Here is a 23,378-nt window from a genome sequence, read left to right as displayed (position 1 = left end):
TTGAGTTATAATGCTGAGTATTTGAGATTATAAAAACTCATTTTAATACAAGGAGTGTGTCTTTACAAGTGAGAATGACACATCGCCATGAGAGGTGGAGGGGTATTAGTGTTAATCCCACAGGCAGCAGGTACAAAGAAGTTAGGCCGAGCAGCAAATATTACTCCAAATGCAGTTTGGTGAGAGTGTTAACTGAATATGTTCCTAACAATGGTTTGAAGAGACATTTGTTTCCTTTTTTTTTTCTCTTTCTTTCTTAAAGTAATCTCTCTCCCAACGTGGGGCTTGAACTCATGGATCCGGGGAACAAGAGTCGCAGTGCTCTACCAAGTGAGCCAGCCAGGCGTCCCTGGATAGAGATTTCTAGATTTAGATGAGCAGAAAGGTTTACAGAAGAGTAATTTTAATAGATAAAAATGTAAAGAACCTTAAAAACTGAAGTGCTGGGGAGGACTCCAGGCTCTGGCCTGTGCCACATTAGGACCCTCACTCCTTTCAGACCAGGTTATCTTGCTTCTGGAGCATGTCTTGGAGCAGAAGACCATGAACTCCCAAACTCTGCAAAGTCTTGAGAGGACATACCACCTCCCCTAGCAGGATGTAGAGGTCCACCATCAGTCATATGAAACATTTTTAGGCAAAAAATACAGAAAAATGTTCAGAGATGTGGAGAAAATCCTTCAGGGGATTTGGCCATGGGCACACATCAACCAGCTCTATGGGGAGCTGATGGTGAGTGAGGACGAAGGCAGCCAGGTCACCCACAAGTGCTTTGAGTTGACTAAGGAGTGGATGGGTAGATCCTCAATGGAGGGAGTGGCCAAGAGGCCTTTTTTTTTTTTTTTAAAGATTTGATTTATTTATTTGACAGACAGAGATCATAAGTAGGTAGAGAGGCAGGAAGAGAGGAAGGGAAGCAGGCTCCCCATTGAGCCCCGATGTGGGGCTCGATCCTAGAACCCTGGGATCATGACCTGAGCTGAAGGCAGAGGCCTTAACCCACTAAGCCACCCAGGCACCCTCAAGATGCTATTTTAAAGAGGAAACATCCCAATGAGATTCTTTCTCATACAGCTACTCCTAGTCCTGGTGTGGCCTGGACGTTGAAGGCAGGATAATGGGGCAGCTAAAGCCATCAGCCAACAGCAGTATCCAGGTCTCCGTGCTTGTTTTTCCAGACTGCTCTCGGTGGAGCTCACGGGGCTCCAGGAGGTGTCTCTGCTCCCTACCCTGGCATTGCCACCTCAAGATACTGACCCTGAATTGGATCTCTTCTGTGAGGTTTAAGGCAATTCTTTCACTCATGATTAAGCCATCTGGGACATATCGAAAATCCCACGGAACATTTGGCATCGATCCCTGCAGGATATGCCTGCAAGAGGTGCTGCTCTGCAGAATTATTTTGATGGATGTTTGTTATTTAGATATTTTCAAAACTTGAGTACCTGTCAGTAGAAGTGCAGGATAAGCATCCAAGATATATTGATAATAAAACGTAATGGATTACTAAGAAGCAAAACAAAACACCTCAAGTGTTGGTTTCTATTTAACATTGGGAAGTAATCCTAATGTAATCCAGAAATCCATGGTTTCCAAGTGGTAAGGCAACAACCAACAACTACTGGTGAAAATGAACCAGGGGGCACTGGTGGCTAAGTCTGTTAAGCATCTGCCTTCGGCTCAGGTCATGATTCCAGGGTCCCGGGATCCAGCCCCATGCTGGGCTTCCTGCTGAGCAGGCAGTCCGCTTCTGCCTCTCCTTCTGCCCCTCCACTCCTGCTCTTTCACCCTTCAATAAATAGATAAAATCTTAAAAAGAAAAAGAACCAGGATGGACTATTTAGTGAAGATGAAGTAACTTCAGATGTTAACACCCTTCAAAAACCTTAACTTTGACTAGAAAATTTAATAGTTACACAAATGCATGGCATTTAAGGTGCCAGTAGGCAGCACCTGGGTGGCTCAGTCAGTTAAACATTTGCCTTCGGCTCAGGTCATGATCTCAGGGTCCTGAAATGCAGTCCCACTTCAAGTTCCCCGCTTAGTGGGGAGTCTGCTTCTCCTTCTCTCTCTGTGTCTCCCCCTCACCTGCACGCCCATTTGTGCTCTTACTCTCTCGATCAAATCAATAAAATCATAAAACAAACAAACAACAAAACACCAAAGCAGCAGTTACCTGAATGTTATCTTTCTCAATGTATTACACTTTTAAAATTACCTCTCGTGAATAACCTCGGAACAATATTCAGTCCTCTATTTAAAAAATACTTTCTTCCCTTGGTTATAGCAATTTCATGCAAGAATATCTGAGATTAAAAAAACAGTCACTTGAGGGGCACCTGGCTGGCTCAGTCAGAGGCGCATGAGACTCGTGATCTTGGGATCTTGAGTTTGAGCCCCAGGATGGGTATAAAGATAACTCAAATAAATAAATCTTAAAAAAAAAAAAGTCACTTGACGTGCATTAAGGACTGCCCAAAATCTAATTTTATTTTTGCATTCTTTACGAATAAAAAGCAACCAATAACCATTTTCCTCTTCTTTTCCACTTATATCCTTAGATCCAACTTCAATGACTACGTATTCCAGAAACTACAGAAAAACTTTAAGTACTCTTTGTAAAGAAGTTTATTTATAACTGCTTCCTACAGATTTTTGCTTAATTTACTTTATAAACCATAGTCAACCCTTAGAACACCTTAACTACCTTTATTTCCTTCAATAAAAATGAGTAATTCCACATTTTAGGCAGATGTAACATTTTCAATACCCAACTTCCTTAACATAAGGTAAAACAGTCAGAGGCAAGCAACCACTGTGAATTTTTTAAAATTTCCATAGTAATTACACAGGTATGGATCACATTCAGTATTTAGTGTATGATCGCATAATTAGAAAGAAGTGAAAAACAAAGAACTAATACTTCTTTTGAAAAGCTTCTGATTTAATTTACTTCTGGACAAATAAGTGGTTAAGAGCCATCAGTATAAACCTATTTTTAGTCTCTATCCTTAAAACTGCCTGTAAGTTCTTAGAACACAGAAAAACTAAATTTGAATGCATTTGTAACAGCTTAACAATGTATGTGCCTTATTAGGATCTTTTAATGGAATGTTTTGAAACGAATCATAATTCACTGCCTAACTCAGAAAAAGAAAACAAATTTTTGAATGGCATGTTACAATGACCAGACAAAAGTAATTATCAACTAGTAATAACTGACACATGCAACAGATTGAGAAATTAAATCCTCTGCTATATATACCTGTAAGTATTTTGTCAGACACGAGAAATCTTTCTATCAATAGCATTCATCTCCCCCCAGATTTAACTTTATTTTAAACAAGAGAACAGTTCTTTCTCTCCGGATTTTTATATGTATCAGTGCAAAGTAAAACAAAGCAACTTCAGTAGAAATGGCTTATTACAAGGTTATTCTAAAAAGGCTTATTCCTCCAAATGTACTAAAAGATGTCCAAATCGTGCGAATGATCAACCTCGATGGCTTCCTCTGCGTCCAGCTTTGTCTCTCCGTGGCCTTCCTGCGGCTCGTCGAGAGAGGCCAGAGCCTCGTTCGTATCACTTGCGAAAGTTTCTCGTGATGTATCGTCATCTTCTTGAAAATTTAGATTTTTAATAGCCTGTTTCATCTTTTTTCCCAACACTTGTGTTCTCCTCTTTCTGGCAGCCTTTTTATTTTCATACTCCTTTTGATTTTCAATGTAGAAAATGTCCTACAATAAAAGAACGACTTGAAGTAAAAACTGCTTTGTACTAAAGGCGGGCCCTTCCTTTACGTTTATTAGAAGGCAGGCCCTTCCTTTAAGTTATTTTCATTTCTCACAGAAAACAAGCAAATATTATTAGACTGATAGGACACAGAGTCCAAGAAAGCAGGGAAGCCCCCACTGCAACCAGAGGATGAAGCTTTAATTCACACTCAACACCTTGCCAGCTCTGGGGTGCAATATTAGTCAACCATCAGATACCATCTCTATAGCGACAGGTTTCCTAAATGAGAAGATACGGTAGAAAAAGCATGTTGTTCAGGATTTAAATAAAATATGATCTGTCCCAACCAAACAGAAGTCTTTGGAATAAGGGTTTACTAACTTTGAAATGGCATCATAACCACACGTGACTGCACATGCTAAGAAACCAAGCCAGGCCCGACGGGTGTGACTAAGTATGATCATGTAACCTACACAATGGAAAAAATCTATCCCTTAAAAAAATGTTACTGTAATTAGCATGGAGAATGTAAATCTGTCAAAAACTTATACCATGAAGCATAAAACTGATATAATCAGCATTGGGATGTATTCCAGGATGTTAGAAAAGGGACTTTGTAACAGAAAAATAGAGGAGTCTGTTAGTACAGGGCTTCTCCACCAGGGGATCTGAAACCTCAGCTTGCTCCCTGCTGAGCGCTCTGCTCTGTGCAGGGCAGGAGGGTGAGCAGCATGCAGGGCCTCTACCCAACAGCACAGACCTCCTCCATCCCCCAACTGAGACAATCAAACACATCTCCAGGTGTTGCCCAACATCCTCCAAGAGGCAAAATTGCCAGTGGATGAGAGCTGCCAAAGTGCAAAATACGTTTCATTCAACTACTACGTGGGAAAACATAAAAGGACATCTGGAAACTGACACAGACAGAGAAGTGTAGTTTCAGAGCCTACAAAAAGAAAAGTAGGCCAGGGATCTAAAGAGAAGGCCAAAAATGACTATGCTAAAACAGAGAAGGTTCAAAGATTTAAAAGAGAAGTTAGGATAGACAGGACACCCTACGACCTTCTGGGAAGAGACTATTAAAAGCTATAACTAAGTCACTCCCTATTATATTCTTCAAGTCCACAAATCACAAATCCTTTCTTGTTTATAAAAAGCACTATGGAGGATGGTGAAATAAAGGAAGCCCTCTCCTAATATTTGTGATCGTTTCAAGCAGCACAGAGAACTAGCAGAGGAAGGAGGAAGGAGCCCTGAAATTAAGGGAACAAGGGAAAGCTTCAGAAGTTGAATGCTTTGATGGAAAGAAGGAATAAAAGCATCTGCCAAGAAATGACAAGACTGGGGGTGGAGAAGGAGGGTACAGGTGTAAGAAGTGGAAGGACAAAAGAAAAAGTGACTTCAGATAGGTACCATTTACTGAATGAGCACATTTATATGCCAGATACTGTGCTAAGGATTCTTCGTTCTCAACAGAACCTTATGCAGTGCGTATTATCCCTCTCTTCAGATGAGGAAAGTGACAGTGCCCACTTTGGCAGCACACACACTAAAATCAGATGAGAAAAGGAAGGCACAAGATTGTGAAGGTATAAAGTGTAGGCTCATATATTAGTTTTCCAAATTCACATTCTTAAAACCCATTGTTTACATGGAAGTATGGTAATTCACAATTTTTTCAGACTCTACTTACCTGTCGAGGGAGAGATAAAAAGAAGCTGTGAGGGGAAGTATTTCCATTTCATGGGAAAGCACATCCAAGCGACTCAGAAAAAACAATTCTAAGTAGTACAATGCTTAGGAACACTAAGTAAAATTATAAAGTTTCCCTTTTGCCCCCAAATATATTACAAACGCCATTCCATAGGTTACGAATGTGACAGAAAAATGGGGCAACGGCCCACAGAAATGCTTTTGTAACCTGTTGTTAATGTTGTTACAACAAATGCAGACAACAGATAATCTGAGAGGAGTTCTTTTGTCCTCTCTTCCCTGTCTACCTGTATAGAATTAATTTTACAAGTTAAGAACCTAAATGCTACACTATTTGCAGAAGGAGACCAGTACAGCTGAGCTTTTTAAAAGTATAGTAAATTAAGTTTTAACTGCTCTTAATCTTTTTTTCTCTCACAAACTTTCTATTTTCCAAAACAAAACTTAAACAACTGAAAAACAAAACAAAATGGCATCACATACCAAAACGAAATCAAATTAAAAAACTGCAAACAAGCCCACTTACTCCAGTCAGGTCTGGCTTCTAATGATTAGCATTATAGTGATCACAACAGTAATTATAACATTACCATTCAGATGATCTGAAATCACCTATGATGAAATTCTATTCGCTTTAGGCTTTTCCCTCTAATAACAAAAGGACTCAACCCATGCACATGCAGAAAATTTGGAAAAACACAGAAATATCTTAAAAGCCAAAACACTTAAAATCCCCTGGAGCAGACCAAATCACTGGTAACTTTTTGGTGTTTTACCTATCAATTTAATTGTCTCATGCTTGTTACAAATTTGTATTCTGCCTTCTTAAAAAATTCGGTATTAGTTCATTTTTCTCTTTTTCTTAAAAATGCTTCACAAAAATAAAGGCTACAGCATAGTTATTTTAAAAATGTCCCTCTTGGTCAACACTCCTCTATTATTAGATATTTCAAATGTTTCTGCTTGTTGTTATAATGCAATGTTTCGGTAGCTTAACATAAGCTACTAACATTAAAATCTCCTTCCCCATTGCAAAGATGTAATTCAATGAAAACAACCAGTTTCAAGTCAGTATTATGCACAATCCCAGGGAGATCGCTTTTATCACTTTTCATGTGCATTCCATGGTAACATCTACTTTGATAGAACCTGGTACAGATTAAGTTCTATAAATATTTGGCCCAGTGCTGGGGACATGGTGAATAAATGCTATTTTTTTCTCTTCTAATTGTTGAAATTGTTAATCCAAAGTTTAGTTCCTACAAGTGAAGTTTTTCCAGATATCACTTTATTTAATCCTTTAAGATCTTCATTCAATAGGCAGGACAGTCCCCACTTTATAAAAGAGAAAATTAAGGCTGAGGGAGATTAAGTGATCTGCTCTACTAACTGGCAAAATTAGATTAAAACCCAGATTTTGAATATTAAAAAAATTCTTTTTATCACATTGTGCTAATTCTCTGACATTTTCCTGTCAAACCATGTTTAATGGTACTTAGAAGCATGTTTGTTCTCAGTATACACCTTCTGTCAGAGATTACACTGGGGGAGGAGGGAGAACATAAGCGATAAACTCTGTTCTACTACTCAATAGGTGTGCTCCTGAGGAAAATTACATCGTTACAAATTTATCAAGGTCATTGCTCCAATTAGGAAAAAAGGCAGTGATGGACAAAAGATTCAAATGTGCAATAACAGAAACATTTCCTGTAGGAATTTCAACAATAGATTTAAAAAAAATAACTGGAAGTGGACAGCCAGAAACTTGAGGGAAAAAAATCTAACATTGAGCTTACATAAAATAAACTCACAAGGAAAGGCAGCTCAAGAAGTGGCTTTCATTTATGTCTCATTAGCATTATAAATAATATACATGCCCTTGAGCCCAAGGGCATTCCTCCGACTTGTATTACCCACTGTTATGATAAAGAGACTACAAAGCTGCTCAAATACAGCATCTGCACTGCCTGAGTACCATCTCTTTCCTATGCAAGAAGCAAGTTCTCCATCTTGATCCTACCTGCTAAATGTAATCATGTTCCCTAATTAACAAATTAAAAGATAGGGGCACCTGGGTGGCTCAGTGGGTTAAAGCCTCTGCCTTGGGCTCACGATCCCAGGGTTCTGGCATCCTGGGATCCGGCTCTCTGCTCAGCAGGGAGCCTGCTTCCTCCTCTCTCTCTGCCTGCTTCTCTGCCTACCTGTGATCTCTGTCTGTCAAATAAATGAATAAAAAAAACTTAAAAAAAAAAAAACAAACCAAAAAACAAAATTAAAAGAAATCCTGAGGGGCGCCTGGGTGGCTCAGTTGTTAAGTGTCTGCCTTCAGTTCAGGTCATGATCCCAGTGTCCTGGGATTGAGCCCCACGTGGGGCTCCCTGCTTGGCGGGGAGCCTACTTTCCCTCTCCCACTCCCACTGCTCATGTTCCTGCTCTCACTGTCTCTCTCTCTGTCAAATAAATAAATAAAATCTTTAAAATAAAATAAAAGATAAATTCTGAGCTGTGAAAATCTCACATTGTAAAAGAACTCCCATATAGGACATTCAGTAATGCAAAAATGATTAATACTTAAGAGCCTAGATTCTAGGGGCGACTGGGTGGTTCAGTTTTTAAGTGTCTGCCTTCGGCTCAGGTCATGATCCCAAGGCCCTGGGATTGAGCCCAACATCAGGCTTCTCGCTTGGTGGGAAGCCTGCCTCACCCTCTCCTGCTTCCCCTACTTGTGTCCCCCCTCTCACTGCGTCTCTCTCTGTCAAATAAATAAAGTTAAAAATAAAATTTTTTTTTAATTAAAAAAGAAGGGCCGGATTTTGTGGGGCGGAGGAGGAGGCCTAGATTCTAGTTTATAAGAACTACTGGAGACAGAGGAATGAATGAAACAAATCCAATGACCAGAATGTGGTTATGTTCTATAAAAAACCACCTCAGACTCTTCTAAAGGTCACAAAAGAAAATGTGGAGTTAAAATGAGGAAAAAAGATACAGTGGAAATCTAGACAGGATCCTGGTTTGGAGGAGGGAAAAAAGGCAGACAATACATTCTTGGGACAATTTAGGAAATTGGAATATGATCAAGATGGTAGATGGTACTGTGAAACTATTCTTTCTCTTAGGTGAAGCTTGGTAGGAAACTGTCCTTATTATTGACAGATGCTTAGTGAAATAATTAGGGCTGAGTGTCACGATGTTCTCTACTTTTTACCAAATAGTACAGAAAAACAACTGTAAGATAAGAATCTCAAATTCTTGGGGGCACCTGGGTGGCTCAGTGGGTTAAAGCCTCTGCCTTCGGCTCAGGTCATGTTCCCAGAGTCCTGGGATCGAGCCCCACATCGGGCTCTCTGCTCCGCAGGGAGCCTGCTTCCTCCTCTCTCTCTGCCTGACTCTCTGCCTGCTTGTGATCTCCATCTGTCAAATAAATAAAATATTTAAAAAAAAAAAAAAAAAAGAATCTCAAATTCTTGAGATTAACCACCCCTAAATGTTAGTGTAGGAAATTCACACTATTATTCTCTCATCTATTCTGCATCTTTGAAATTTTTCATTAATAAAAAGTTGCAGAAGGGTAGAAAATATGTTCTAAAAAGACCAGTAATTATGTGCTCAAAGACCAGGAAAACGACACAAAAGAAATTGTGACCTTGGCTTGGACAGGGAAGAACAAGAGGAAGCAGAGTTTATAAAAGCACGTGTTTTACTTGAAATGAGACAATGACAGAACTGATCAATTTAAGGCAGACCAGGTGATAGGGATTAGGAGAATATGCAGCTAGAACCCAAGCAGAAGTAAAATTATGATAGATCTTAAAAGTCAAGGAAGGACACTATAATTTTTACCTTAATTTGTTCCTCGCTGATACTAGGAGTGTTTTTCAGGAGATTCAGGAAAACTCCACCTGGTGTTCTTCTTCGACTACCATTCTACGAAGAGAAAGAGAAAAATAATACTGTGTAGACTGTTCCTATGAATGGCTTAAAGCATCTTTTAAACAGAAAGGAACCTAAAGAAAGAAAAGGATCTACCCTGATCACCACAGTTTAACTGCAATGTCCTCCTCTCTTCTCCACACCTCCATGAGATCTATTTCTTTTATCACAGCACTTATCACTTGCTAACATACCTGAAGATGTATTTATTCTTTATACATTGTCTCCCTCCCACTCCCACCTACAGGGTAAGATTGCTCTGTCTACAACAGTGCCTAGTACACAGCAATAAATAATCGTACAAGAAAAATGTACGGCTCAGTCGTTTAAGCATCTGCCTTCAGGTCAGGTGATGATCTCAGGGTCCTGGGATTGAGCCCTACATCGAGCCCCCTGCTTAGCGGTGAGTCTGCTTCTTCCTCTCCCTTTGCCCCTCACCTCAAATCACTTTTTTTTTTTTAATTTGAGAGAGATAGAGAGCATAAGTAGGCAGAGCAGCAGGCAGAGGAGAGAAGGAGGCTCTCTGCTGAGCAGGGAGCCCGATGTGGGGCTCGATCCCAGGACCCCGGGATCATGACCTGAGCAGAAGGCAGCCGCTTAACTGACTGAACCACCCAGGTGCCCCCAAATAAAATCTTTAAAAAAGAATAAAAAAAAGAAAACTGTCCATTAAAAGAAAGTGAATTTGGACTTGCATCTTTCCAATAACCAGTAGATTTTCACTAGCTCACTCAATACAAACTTTTATTACTACAGTATTAAGATATTAATGAATCTAAACTTCGGGGTCAACTAAACAAAAATCCAACTACCTCAGCAGTGATAAACAAGGTGCCAGTACATTCATGATTATTGTAATTTGTTTTGTTGTCATGTTCTATTTTGACTTCTGAAATCTATATTCAAATGCTATTCCTTCAGCCAATGCTACATCCTCACCATGCAGTGAAAGCTGAATTAAATGAGATCTCCAGAACCATATGGAAAAAAGTACCACTGCCTGTGATCCGGCCCTGACCCGAGTAGTGCTCTTTCTGCCATTCTCAAGCAGTAAAGTGTTTCTTACTTCACATCTGTCAGAATGGCTAGTAACAAGACAAAAGGAAACAACAAACATTAGTGAGAATGTGGAGAAAAGGGAATTTTTGAGCACTGTTGGTGGGAATGTAAACTGGTACAGCTAGTATGGGAAACAGTGTGGAGGTTCTTCAAAAAATTCAAAATAGAAATACCGTATGATTCAGCAATTCCACTGCTGGGTATTCACCCAAAGAAAACAAAAACACTAATTTGAAAATCCATATGGACCCCTATGTTTACTACAGTATTATTTAAGACAGCCAAAATGGGGCGCCTAGGTGACTCAGTCATTAAGTGTCTAGCTTTGGCTCAGGTCATAATCCCAGGGTCCGGGATCAAGCCCAGCAATGGGCTCCCTGCTTAGCAGGAAGCCTGCTTCTCCCTCTCCCATTGCCCCCTGCCTGTATTCTGTCTCTTCCTGTCTCTATGTCAAATAAATAAATAAAATCTTAAAAAAATAATAAAATTTAAAAATAATAAAATAACCATAATATGAAAGCAACCTCGATGTCCAATGGTGAGTAAAGATGATATATAACTCTTATCTATATATATGATGAAATATCACTTCGCTATAAAAAAGTATGAAGTCTTGTCATTTACATCATGGATGGACATAGAGGATATAATGCTAAGTAAGTCAGAAAGAACAAGCCAGATTACTTCATTTATATGTGGAACCTAAAAACCAAAACAAACCTGTTTACCAAAAAACCATAAAAAGACTCAAAAATACAGAGAACTAGTGGTGGCCAGAGGGGTAGAGGGTGGGGGAATGGACAAAAGAGGTGAAGGGCATACCTTAACAGGTACAAACTTCCAGTGACACAATAAAGTCACAGGGTGGAAAGTACAGCATGGGGAATATAATCAGTAATACTGTAATAATAACTTTGGGGCACCTGGGTGGCTCACCTGATTAAGCATCTGCCTTAGTTCGGCTCAGGTCATGATCCTGGGGTCCTGGGATCGGGCTCGGGGTCCTAGAATTGGGCCCAGAGTCGGGCTTCCTGACCATGAGGGAGTCTGCTTCTCCCTCTGCCCCTCCCCATCACTCATGTTCACTCTCTCAATTAAATAAAATCTTAAAAAATATATTGTAATAACTTCATATAGAGACAGCTGATAACTATGCTCACATGGTGAGCATTTTGCAATGTCTGTAATTGTCAAATCACTATGTTGTACAGTTAAAATTATTTTTGTATGTCAACTATACTTCAGTTAAAATAACAAAAAACAAAACAGTAAAGTTTAAAGAAAATCAATTACTAAAGTGTTTCTCAAAAAAATAGAAAATAAAATAGTGTTTCTCAAGTTTTTGTTCACTGTTGCTTCCCCTACCCTGAGGAGCCTTTGCAGTTTTTCCTACCCACCCCACCATCTATGGAACTTTAATACTCACTGATACGCTGTACATCTACCTGTGTTTTATACATATATATATATGTGTTTTCAGGGTTTCTTTTTTTTGGCCCCAAGACCAATATTTAAGAATGCATGAATAAACGAACCCAAAGCAACATGTCTGTTCATCACTGCCAACTAAGGGCTGGGTACACCGTGGTATTTTATGTATATCATCTTGTCTCATCCTGTCCCCAATTTGCACCTGGGAGAAAGAAGCTCTGAGAAGTCAAGTAATTTAGCCACATCTCACACGTAGGAAGTTGCAGACCCAGAATTCAAAACAAGGTATCGTAAATTCTAAAACCTGTATTCTTAAAAATCTGAGTTTCCAAATTCCCTCCAGACTGTTTCCTTAAAATTTCAGCCCCTATTCTCAATGAATCCTATAAGAGATGTGTTGTTGACTGCACACTAACAGGATACAACTTACGTATGGTTTTTGTAAGGTAAGTAATAATTGCAAAAACTAACTACACATAATTTTTAAATTGAGTTTCTTAAAATTTGAGCCACACTGTAATATACTGATAAGAGATCCAACAATCAGAAACAAGTTTATTGGGGTGCCTGGGTAGCTCAGTGGGTTAAAGCCTCTGTCTTCGGCTCAGGTCATGATCCCAGGGTCCTGGGATCTAGCCCTGCAACGGGCTCTCTGCTCAGCAGGGAGCCTGCTTCTTCCTCTCGCTCTGCTTGTCTCTCTCCTACTTGTGATCTGTCAAATAAATAAATAAAATCTTAAAAAAAAAACAAAACAAAAACAAGTTTATTTTATTAAAAAAAAAATCACATGAGGGGGCGCCTGGGTGGCTCAGTGGGTTGGAGCCTCTGCCTTCAGCTCAGGTCATGGTCTCAGGGTCCTGGGATAGAGTCCAGCATCGGGCTCTCTGCTCAGCAGGAAGCCTGCTTCCTCCTCTCTCTCTGCCTGCCTCTCTGCCTACTTGTGATCTCTGTCAAATAAATAAATAAAATCTTTAAAAAAGAAAAAAAAGAAAAAAAAATCACATGAAACACAATATAAAATGGTAACAATACAGCAGTAAGTCTTACCATTATAAAAAGGCCACCATTTTGTTCAACTTCAGCAGTTTCCATCAGAAGTTCAATTGCCTTTTTGTTCCCAATTATCCTCACTACGCGCATTATCAGATCTTTCTTTGGTTCCTGCAACCTGATGAGGAAGAAAATAAAATAATATTAATCTCTTTATTTGCTGTATAAAGTTGAAGAGATATATCTTTTTCTCCAGTTTAATTCCCAAGTAGAATCAAAATCCTATTCTGGTAACATCTGCTTTTTACAATCTTCAATATTTAACCTCAGAATCACTGACATGCCAACCCTACTACCTTGGGTCAAAGAGACAGTAAACTCAAGATTCCATCCATCTCAAGTCTCAGAATTGGCCTTTTCATTTTGCCTTAATGGATTATGGTGAATTTCATAATAAATGTGCACATCCAGCAAGGGGAATGCAAGCCTAAAAGCAAAAGAAGGTAAATCCATTCTTGTCAAAACTAGTAACAAACATACACTATGCTCTCAATTATCATGCCTACAAGTTAGTTCTCATAAATCCAGAGATGTGTGGGAACTTTAAAGTGGATAGGATCTTTCTCTCAGTCTCTCTGCTTCAGAACAAAGGCCACAGCTAATATTAACTGATGACTTACCATGGGATGAGCACAATCCTAGAACTTTTGTATGCATTATCTCAGTTAATCACCTCAACAACCTTATGAACTAGGTCCTTATTTTCATCTTACCACTGAGAGGTAAAAACGGGAAACCTAACACTTCTCACATCATAGTCCACACTCCATAGAGATGAATGAGAAGTTCTACCAGTTCTCTAGTCCTGGTTTTCTTGTTCCTTCTCAACAAGACGCAGTGAATTATTGGAGAAAGAGCACTGGACTAGGAACAAAGCAATCAAGGTTTAGTTCCAAATCTGACACTTAAAACTGTGACTTTGGACAAGCTATATTAACTACTGGGTCTCAGTTCCCTTATCAGTTAAATGAAGGCTTTGGTTTACAAAATCTCTAAATTCTTTTCCAACAGTCAAATTCCAAGCTCACTCTGTAGGTTAAAAGTCCAGTATTAGCATTATTATTCTTGAACCATAACTGTTTTTAAATTTGTGACACTGTTCCTTAGTACTTAGAGCTAAGAAAAAGTTAAACAAAATTTGAACTTCTTGAAAATAAATTTACCATACACCAAGAAATTCTACTTCTAGGTATTTACTCAGGAAAAATTAAAATACATGCCCTAATACCTGCATGTCAAAGCTCATAAAACTTTTTTTTTTCATATCATGCTCATACAGCATGATAGTCAAAAAGTGAAATAGCAATATGGTTTGCATATGTACAGAAATTAAAAAATTAAGTATTGATGCCTACTACAAAATGGACAAGTCTCAAAAACATTACACATCAGACCACAAACTGTATGACTCCATTATTATGAAATGTCCAGAAAATGCAAATTTATGCCAACAGAAAGTAGATTAGCAGTTATCTGGGATAGGAACAAAGAATAATTTTAGGGGAGCCTAGGTGGCTCCGTCGGTTAAGCATTTGCCTTTGGCTCAGGTCATGATCCCAGGGTCCTGGGATGGAGCCCCACATGGGGGCTCCTTACTCAGCAGGGAGCCTGCTTCTCCCTCCCGCTGCCCCTGCTTGTGTGCACAAGCGCTCTGTCAAATAAACAAATAAATAAATACCTTAAAAATAAAACAAAACAAAACACCCCAGACCAAAACCTTTAAATGGGCACATGGTCATGATGGATCTTATAGGATGTTTTTTTTAAAAGTGATTTTTGGTGATATTCATAAAACTGATAAATTTACTAAAGAATCAACACCCAAGATGGGTGGATTTTATCATGTGTACAATATGCCTCAATGAAGTTATAAAAGGTTATGAATATTTGGAAACACTAAAAATAAGCAAAAGCAAAGGAAAAACCAAACACCCATGATTTAAAAACATATTCTTTGATCTAAAGAGCTCCAAAGCACTAAATGACAAAAATCACTAAGCGTTCATAAAAGCAAAAAAAAAAAATCATAAAAGTTTATAAAATTCATTATTTTTATCAGGCCTGTCCGAACTTAGGAAACACAAACACAAAGAAACACCATCCTCGGGGCGCCTGGGTGGCTCAGTGGATTAAGCCGCTGCCTTCGGCTCAGGTCATGATCTCAGGGTCCTGGGATCGAGCCCCGCATCTGGCTCTCTGCTCCGCAGGGAGCCTGCTTCCTCCTCTCTCTGCCTGCCTCTCTGCCTACTTGTGATCTCTCTCTCTCACTGTCAAATAAATAAAATAAAATCTTAAAAAAAAAAAAAAAAAAAAAAGAAACACCATCCTCAATGCATTTGGAATTATTTCCTATAAATGGAAGATAGTTGGTCAAGTGCTCATTTGCAGGCCAAATTTTAATGCTCACCTGAAAGAAATTTCATCAGCCACTTTCTCTTGCGAATCGTCCTCTGTGATCTCATATCGGCCTTTATAGTCCATTTCTAGTCTGTCCCCGAGTCTGTCTTTGACAGGTCGTTTCCGTTTGAGATGACCTTGCCCATTTTCCTCTTCCTTTGATCCCATTTTTTTGCCTCCATGCATATATTCATCTAGCTCTTTGTCTAATTCTTTTGTATGTTCTTGAGATTCCCTCTTAAGTTTCTTAGCAAGTAAATAATTGTAAGTCTCTGATTGTCTGCTTTTGTCAATAGTACCCTCCATTCCCAAGATACCAAGTTCAGTGGCCACTGCATCTTGATTCTGTTCTTGAAGCACAGCACCCCATATGTTGTTAACCTTCTTTCCTCCAGGAACAGGTGGTTTCTGACTGCTCTGGCCAAACTGAAAAGGCTCTGGCTTTGGAAGTGGGTTAAAACATTTCTGTCGCTTGCGTTTCCAAAGGGAGCTATCATCATCTGAATCAGAAAAACTCTCTTCACTTGAATCCACACTTTTAACAGTCCGATAATGCGATACTGGCGCACACGGTGTTGCAGTACCCTGGAAGGGCCTCACTGCACTGTCCCCACCTAGTGTTTTCTGCAAGTGAAAGGAAATACAATCAATTCCACCAAACACATTAAATCCACCCACCATGTCCTATTTAAAAAGAAAATTATTTCAGAATTCAGCCAAACCACTGAAGCAGAACAATCCTCAATGAATCTCTGAAACCAACCCAGTCCCCTCTTTTCTAAAGTTCCACATGGAATTTGTCAATTTAAAAACCATTACAAATTTGCATTTCTAAAGCTAATACAGAACTTAGTTCTAAAGTCTCTTTCTAAAAAGCTATTTAATTCCCACATCAGAAGATTTTCAGTATTTGCAGTTATTGTCAGACTGTTTAAAATGGCATGCACAATAACTTCATAACAGTTGTGAAAATTAAAAGGAAACCTCACTAAACTGGAGTCAGGAAGCTTGAAGGGGGAGTTCTCATGTCCTATCAGAGGAAAAGACCTGAGGTTTCATCTCCCACAGGAAGAAGCCTATATCTTACTAACACAGCAGGAGTAAGATTTTCTTCTTGCCTGGCAACAGTCCAGCCAATAAGATTGTCCCAACTCAGCCAATGAAAAGCCATATACTTTTTTTTTCTTTTTAAAGATTTTATTTATTTATTAGAAAGAAAAAGAGAGAGAGAGAGAGACAGAGAGAGAGAAGCAGGGGGAAGGGCAGAGACAGCAGCAGACTCCCTGTGCAGCAGGAAGCCCAAAGCAGGACTTGATCCCAGAACCCTGGGATCATGACCTGAGCTGAAGGCAAATGCTTAACCGACGGAGCCACCCAGGCAACCCAAAAAACTACTACTTTTAACTCCCAGTTTACTCCAGTGGACTTTTTTACAGCCCTTCTCAACTTCTCCCCTTCCTCTATAAAACAGCATTCCTTTGTTTCCCACTTGTCTATGGTTTTGCCCTAGCTTGCCTGTTCAGTTGTGATTCTCTGCTGTTCCAGAATAAACCCTTTTTTGGGGTAAGGTTTTATTTTAAAGGTTAACGCAGTTAATAACGCAGTTGTTAATAGAGTATGTTCTCTTTCTTTCCAAACATGTATTTCTTGCATTTGGACACAACCAACTTCCTTTACAGTTTAGTGACCACATTCTTTTGAGATCAGATAGTAAACTCCTATGGATAAGAATTCCCGCCACACTATTAAAACTGCACAGTCCATGGCATTAAGTTTACCAAGTCATGGGTCAATCTATGAAAAACCACCTGGAAAAGACTGAAAACCTAAACTGAAACCTTCATATCAATTTCCTAAGACATCTATACGCAAAAGGGAACACCTTGAGGCTTCTGGGTGGCTCAGTCAGTTAAGTATAGGACTCCTGATTTGGGCCCAGGTTATGATCTCAGAGTCGTGAAATCAAGCCTCACCTTGGGCTCCACCTCAGAACCTCAGCACTCAGCTTGGGATTCTCTCCGCCCCTTCCCCATCTCTCTCCTTAAAATAAATAAAATCTTATTTTAAAAAACCACATTTGTGTTTTGTACTAAACGAAGGATTTGCTGAGCTCCCCAGTGTTCAGCACGATGGCTTATTACATATGATAGGTGATCAAGAAATATTTATTTATTTTATAAAAATGGGGATCTTATTATTTGCGCTATTATGTGCTAGAAATGGCGGCAGGAGGGGGTGATTTAAGTCAATAAAGAGGCAATCTTCCCATCTTCAAATAACCACAGCATTTAAGATTTATCAGTCATTACTGTTCACTGTGACTCACTGAATCCTTAGAGACACCCTATCAGTGGCGTACTTTTATAATTCTCATTATACAAATTGGGGCACTAGGCTAAAAACCCTGCCACTGGTCACACAGCGGAGGCGCCAGTTTTCGAATGCAGGCAGCCTGGCACAAAGCCTGCTCAAAGTGTCTGCGACTTAGCAGGCAATCAAGACAAACTCCCATTTAGAAAACGGAGAGATTAATGCAAAACCCGGTGCCACATTATTGCGTGGCGAAACTAAATCTGATGGGAATATGGAAAACCAGGCCTTTAGCAAATGATGGACTTCATTCCCTGTTTTCAGCTTCCCTCTCTGATCAGGGAGAAAAGGAGCGCCAGAGGATGTTTCTGCCCGCTGTCCCCTGGTTCTACATTTTCGGCATCATCTGCCGGGCCGGGACAACCTAACCAGGCTACCGTGGGGGGATACTCCGCAAATTTAGAAAACCCAGAGAGGCACCCTGCAGGCGTAGAAGAGCCGGCCGCACGCCAGCCAGCAGGAGGCCGCAAGCCTCGCCGCCCGGCTTGGCAACGAGATGCCGGGTCACGGTTCGGACCGCCAGCCGTGGCGTCCCCGCCCGGCGCCTACCCCCGCCGTCGGGGCCAGCGGGGGACTCCCGGCCGGGGTCGCCCGGCCGCAGCTCATCCATAGAGCCGCCCGCCCCTTTCCGCAGTCACGGCTCTGCACGCCAGCCCCTCACCCACCCCGCCGCCCGCCCCTCCTCGCAGCCCGGCCTGCGCGCTCCCGGCTCCGAACGACCCGCCTGCCATTTACACTCACCGGCACCTGCAGCGGCCTGTCGCTGGGTGCGACCGTCATGTCGGAATCCGAGTCAGAAAGCTGCCCATCTTCCATATCACCGGCGTCCTGCGCCATCTTCCCGCGGCGTGGCGCGGCGGGTCAGGAGAACACTTCCGGCGCGGCGGCGGGAAGGTCCGGCGGGCTGCGGCTGGTCGGGCGCCCCCGCGAGGGGACCCGCTCCCGCCGCGAAGGCCCGCGCGGGGCTTTTTCCTCATGCCTGGGTCAGCATTGACGAATACGCATAATCATGACAAACTGTGCACCGCTTGCACCGCTCCGGGGGAAATGAACCTCCCGTTTCCCCAGCACTTCTGCGCGTTTTCTCCACAACTTTCTTTTCTTGACATCCTAAGGTTGTGCCCGGACAGCGGCTCGGGGATTCCTCCTTTGGCCTCGACTTCCTCACCAAGATGCTCTGCGCAGGTCTTCTCGCTCTCACTCTTGCTCCTGCCTGACCCACTCTTTATTTTATTTTATTTTATTTTTTATTTTATTTATTTATTTGACAGACAGAGATCACAAGTAGGCAGAGAGGCGGACAGAGAGAGAGGAGGAAGCAGGCTCCCTGCTGAGCAGAGAGCCTGATGTGGGGCTCAATCCTAGGACTCTGGGATCGTGACCTGAGCTGAAGGCAGAGGCTTTAACCCACTGAGCCACCTAGGCGCCCCAATGACCCACTCTTCTTATAGCTCCTTGCAGAGCCTTTCAGACAGCACTTGAGGTCATTATCCTCCTCAGACCTTCCAGAGACTTCGCTCCGCGCAGTAAGTTCTGAGTTCTCCGCCCGGCACACGCAGCCGTCTGTGTTGTGTCCAGCTCCGAAGCCGTGCTGGCGCTGCCCTCGCTGTCCCTCAGGTATCCTTTGTTCTTCAGGGGTTCAAGGCCTTTGCAGTTGCCGTTGCTTCTGCCTGGAGGAGCCCTGACACCGGGTTCTTTGCGTAGGTGGTTCTCCTCCATGATTAGGTTTTGCCATCGAGGGCCACCTTCACGGAGAGTCCTTCTTCGACCACCCTAACTAAAACAAGATCCTCTACTGCCACTCTTGAGCGCTTATTTTTCGTCATGACATCAATAGTCCTGTGTGTATTTTTTTTAATTAAAAAAGATATTTATTTTGACAGATCGCAAGTTGGCAGAGAAGCAGGCAGAGAGAAAGGAAGGGAAGCAGGCTCCCTGCTGAGCGGAGAGCCCAATGTGGGGCTCCATCCTAGGACTCTGGGATCATGACCTGAGCTGAAGGCAGAGGCTTTAACCCACTGAGCCACCCAGGCGCCCCCTATGTGTATTTGTTTTATTTATTTATTCAGTCTTCGTTCTCCTCTGGACTGCCTGTTTTATTTTATTTATTTTTTAAAAAGATTTTATTTATTTATTTGACAGAGGGGGAGATTAAGAGAGGGAACACAAGCAAGGGGAGTGGGAGAGGGAGAAGCAGGCTCCTTGCAGAGCAGGGAGCCCGATGTGGGGCTCCATCCCAGGATCGAGGATCATGACCTGAACTGAAGGCAGACGCTTAATGACTGAGCCACCCAGGTGACCCATGGAATGCCTGTTTTTATTGACTGTTGTTTCTCCCCAGTGTTCAGCTCAATGACCTATTGTATATGATAGGTGATCAAGAAATATTTATGGATTTTTTTTACATGAAGGAAATATTACTATTTGTACCTTTTACTATTTTATAATCTGATTTTTTAAAAGATTGTATTTATTTATCAGAGAGAGAGAGAGAGAGCAGAGAGTGTGGGGATAAGCAGGGGGAGGGGCAGAGGGAGAGAGAGAGAAGCGGACTCCCCACTGAGCAGGGAGCCCAATGGGGTGGCTGGATCCTAGGATACTGGGATCAGGAGGTGAGCTGAAGGCACACACTTAACCAACTGAGCCACCCAGGTGCCCCTGTAATCTAATTTAAACAAAAGAAAGAAAGAAAACAATAGGGGTGCCTAGCTGGCTCAATCCACAGAGCATATATGACTGGGTCTTGAAATTGTGAGTTCTGACCCCACTTTGTGGGGGTAGATTGTACTTATTTAAAAAAAAAAAGTCTTAAAAAATCTTAACAATTTATCCTGGACACCTTTTTGTACCAAAGTAGAAAGATCTAGCTCCTTTTTGATGACTAGAATTCAGTTGCATAGAGATACCAGCACTTATTTCATCTCCGACGGTGTCCATTTAGGCTGTAGCCAATTTTGCAGTTAATACGTGTTTTTACAAACTTCTTTTATAATTTCCTTGGGATAAGTTTCTAGACTGCATGGAAAAGAATGAATATAGATTTTTGAAATGTGAATTTAAGACCTAAGACCTAGTCCAATCCCTTTTGACAACGAAAAGAGATGACACAGCTAAGCTATTTAAACTGACTCTTGACTCCAGGTCTCCTAACTTAGACAACTTCATTGTTTTATCTTTCCTGCAGAGAATTGCAATCCCCTTGGAGTTGATCCTGTATGGCATGAGGTAGGAGTCAAATTTCATGCTATAATTAACATTTTACTATGTGGTATGGAATGCAGCTAAATATTATAAAATACAGAGAACAGCTCCCCATCCTAAAGAATTTCTCTACTGTTTTCCTCTAAAAGTTTTAGAGATTTTGTTCTTACTTTTAGGTTCATGGTCCATTTCGAGTAAATTATTCTATATAATGTGAAGTGTAATATATAATGAAGAACATCAATGTTCATTTGTTTTTGGCATGTGAATATCCAGTTAATATAGTACCTTTTGTTGAAAAGGCTATACTTTCCCCATTGAATTTCCTTGCACCGTTATTGAAAATTGACTATGTATGTGTGAATCTATTTCTGGGTTCTCTGTTCTGTTCCATTACTCTTTATGTCTGTCTTTACACCAATGTGACACTGTCTTGATTACTTAGGTTTATAATAATGGTGCAATTGTATAATAATTGTTAAAATTAGGTAATGTAAATTTGTTCATTCTTCCCAAAATTGTTTTGGCTATTCTAGATCCTTTGCATTTCCATTTAAACTTGAGATCCCCTAGCTAATTCTGGTATTTGATTGGGATTGCATTGAATCTATCATTTAATTCAGACAGTGAGGAGACTATCTTAGCTGATGCTATTAAAAGTCGGAATTGGGGGCTCTTTGGTGGCTCAGTCAGTTGAGCGACCACCTCTTAGTTGCAGCTCACATCATGATATCACAGTCCTGGTATCGAGCCCTGTGATGGGTTCTGTGCTCAGCGTGAAGTCAGCTTGGGATTCTTACTCTCCCTCTGTTCCTTCTCTCTCTCTCTTTCACAAATAAATAAAGCCCTTAAAAATTTTTTAAAAAAGCTGGAGCCATATATTATTAATGAATAACTCTTCTGATTCTGGACTCATTAAACACTTAGATGGGTAGTTTGTGTCCTGGGAGAGAATGCAGTGATTATAGGATGTGAGTTTTTGGTCCTTTCTGAAGATAATTTTCCCTATAAAATAATATTCCAGCATTGTAGTTGTAGCATCATTTCTTTGTGAGCTTGATTAATGAGTTTGCCCAGAGCAACAGGGTCACTTACCTATGCTCTGATAAATCATGTTTTGCTTTTGCAAAAATGAAATTGTATCCTGGGTGGTGGTGATTTCTTTAATGTATTGCAGCCTTGGGGCAAGCATGCATGTTCAGATCACATGCCTCTGCTCCTGGTAGCTATCTTTGAAGAATGAAGACTTCTAGCATTCACTGAGGACATCACATCATAAGCACTGTTCATTTGTTATAATGCTGTGATTCCAGAGTCCTTGCTTTGATCACCATACTGTGATGCCTTTGATAAGTTATTTGGAAAGCAGGATTGGCTATTTGCAGACTCTCCCACTTCTGATGCACAATACTTTCAAGGTGCTCGGAGTCAGTACATTGACATTTCTGTCAGGCTTTGCAGTTTTTATATGTTTTTATATATGATTCACTTAATTCTCTTTCATATATGAAATGTGCTCTCCTACTCTGCCCCATCAGAATTCATTGTTTATAATTTTTTCCTGACCTCCTGTTGGGCAGGGATAAGTAGTTTTGAAAACTGGAGGTAGAAGCGAGAGATGTAATCTCCATTTTCTTTTCTTTTTTTTTTTAATTAAAATTTTTTTTTTAAATATTTTATTTATTTGGCAGAGAGAAATCACAACTAGGCAGAGAGGCAGGCATAGAGAGAGGAGGAAGCAGGCTCTCCATGGAGCAGAGAGCCCGACGCGGGGCTCGATCCCAGGACCCCGGGATCACGACCTGAGCCGAAGGTAGAGGCTTTAACCCACTGAGACACCCAGGCGCCCCTGTAATCTCCATTTTCAACGTAGGCAATTGCTGGTGTCTATTTTTGCTACAACTGGTTTAGAGAGACAGTCCTGAACTTCTCTGCTTGACACAGTGAAGAGAATCTTCCATTCCTTAAGGGCATTATGTGTCACTCCTAAAATTTATTGCGTCTGTAAGTGTCTTCTGAATTAAATGGAGGAGAAGAGAAGGAAGACTGTGTTATTAGGATATATGTATAAGGAATCTTGCTAGCCACCAGAAAGCGAGAAGAATTAAATTCTCAGTTAAGTGTCTGAGGGGGAAAAAAAGAGTCTGAGATTTAGAATGAAGGAAACTGGGGCTTCAGTCGGAGGGTAGATGAAGATAGTAGCTGGCTGTTGGAGGATTATCAGTGCTGGACAAGGTGTCTGTGCCTACTGCTCCTCAGATGTATTCATAGTTTCATTTGTTCATTCATTCATGTAAGTGCACATGAGCGTGGTAGAATGCTGGGAATCATGGAGCCATACAAGGATGAACAGAAAATGTAATGTTTACAAACAGAGGCATCATTCCTGCATATCCAGTGCTTACTATACTTTCTTGTAGGTGTTTGAAATGCCAGATTATTTTTTGAAATTATTTGAGCTATAAGGATGGAATAGATAAAGCTCAAGTTTGAAT

The 23,378-nt window shown here is 40.8% G+C and overlaps 1 protein-coding gene across 1 annotated transcript; it reads right to left on the bottom strand.

The window, feature by feature from the left end:
- Positions 1-2,612: 2,612 nt before the first annotated feature.
- PHAX (phosphorylated adaptor for RNA export) lies at positions 2,613-18,553 on the bottom strand. Its single transcript, XM_046001096.1, has 5 exons — positions 18,424-18,553; positions 15,323-15,936; positions 12,913-13,033; positions 9,286-9,369; positions 2,613-3,734 (listed from the first exon to the last, which is right to left on the bottom strand). The coding sequence occupies exons 1-5, from the start codon at positions 18,517-18,519 to the stop codon at positions 3,465-3,467; spliced, it is 1,185 nt and encodes a 394-aa protein (XP_045857052.1). The 5' UTR covers positions 18,520-18,553; the 3' UTR covers positions 2,613-3,464.
- Between the last annotated feature and the right edge of the window lie 4,825 nt (positions 18,554-23,378).

The sequence above is a fragment of the Meles meles genome, chromosome 3 (genome assembly GCF_922984935.1).
Source record: "Meles meles chromosome 3, mMelMel3.1 paternal haplotype, whole genome shotgun sequence".
Lineage (NCBI taxonomy): Eukaryota > Metazoa > Chordata > Mammalia > Carnivora > Mustelidae > Meles > Meles meles.
This window is presented reverse-complemented; position numbering and strand designations above follow the sequence as displayed.

Excerpts from the sequence above, each read along its gene's own strand:
- PHAX (XM_046001096.1), bottom strand. The coding sequence starts at position 18,519 with ATGGCGCAGGACGCCGGTGATATGGAAGATGGGCAGCTTTCTGACTCG. Across the intron at positions 15,937-18,423 it reads ACAGGCCGCTGCAGGTGCCG|AAAACACTAGGTGGGGACAG; the intron begins GTGAGTGTAAAT and ends TTTCACTTGCAG. Across the intron at positions 9,370-12,912 it reads ATGGTGGCCTTTTTATAATG|AATGGTAGTCGAAGAAGAAC; the intron begins GTAAGACTTACT and ends TTCTCTTCGTAG.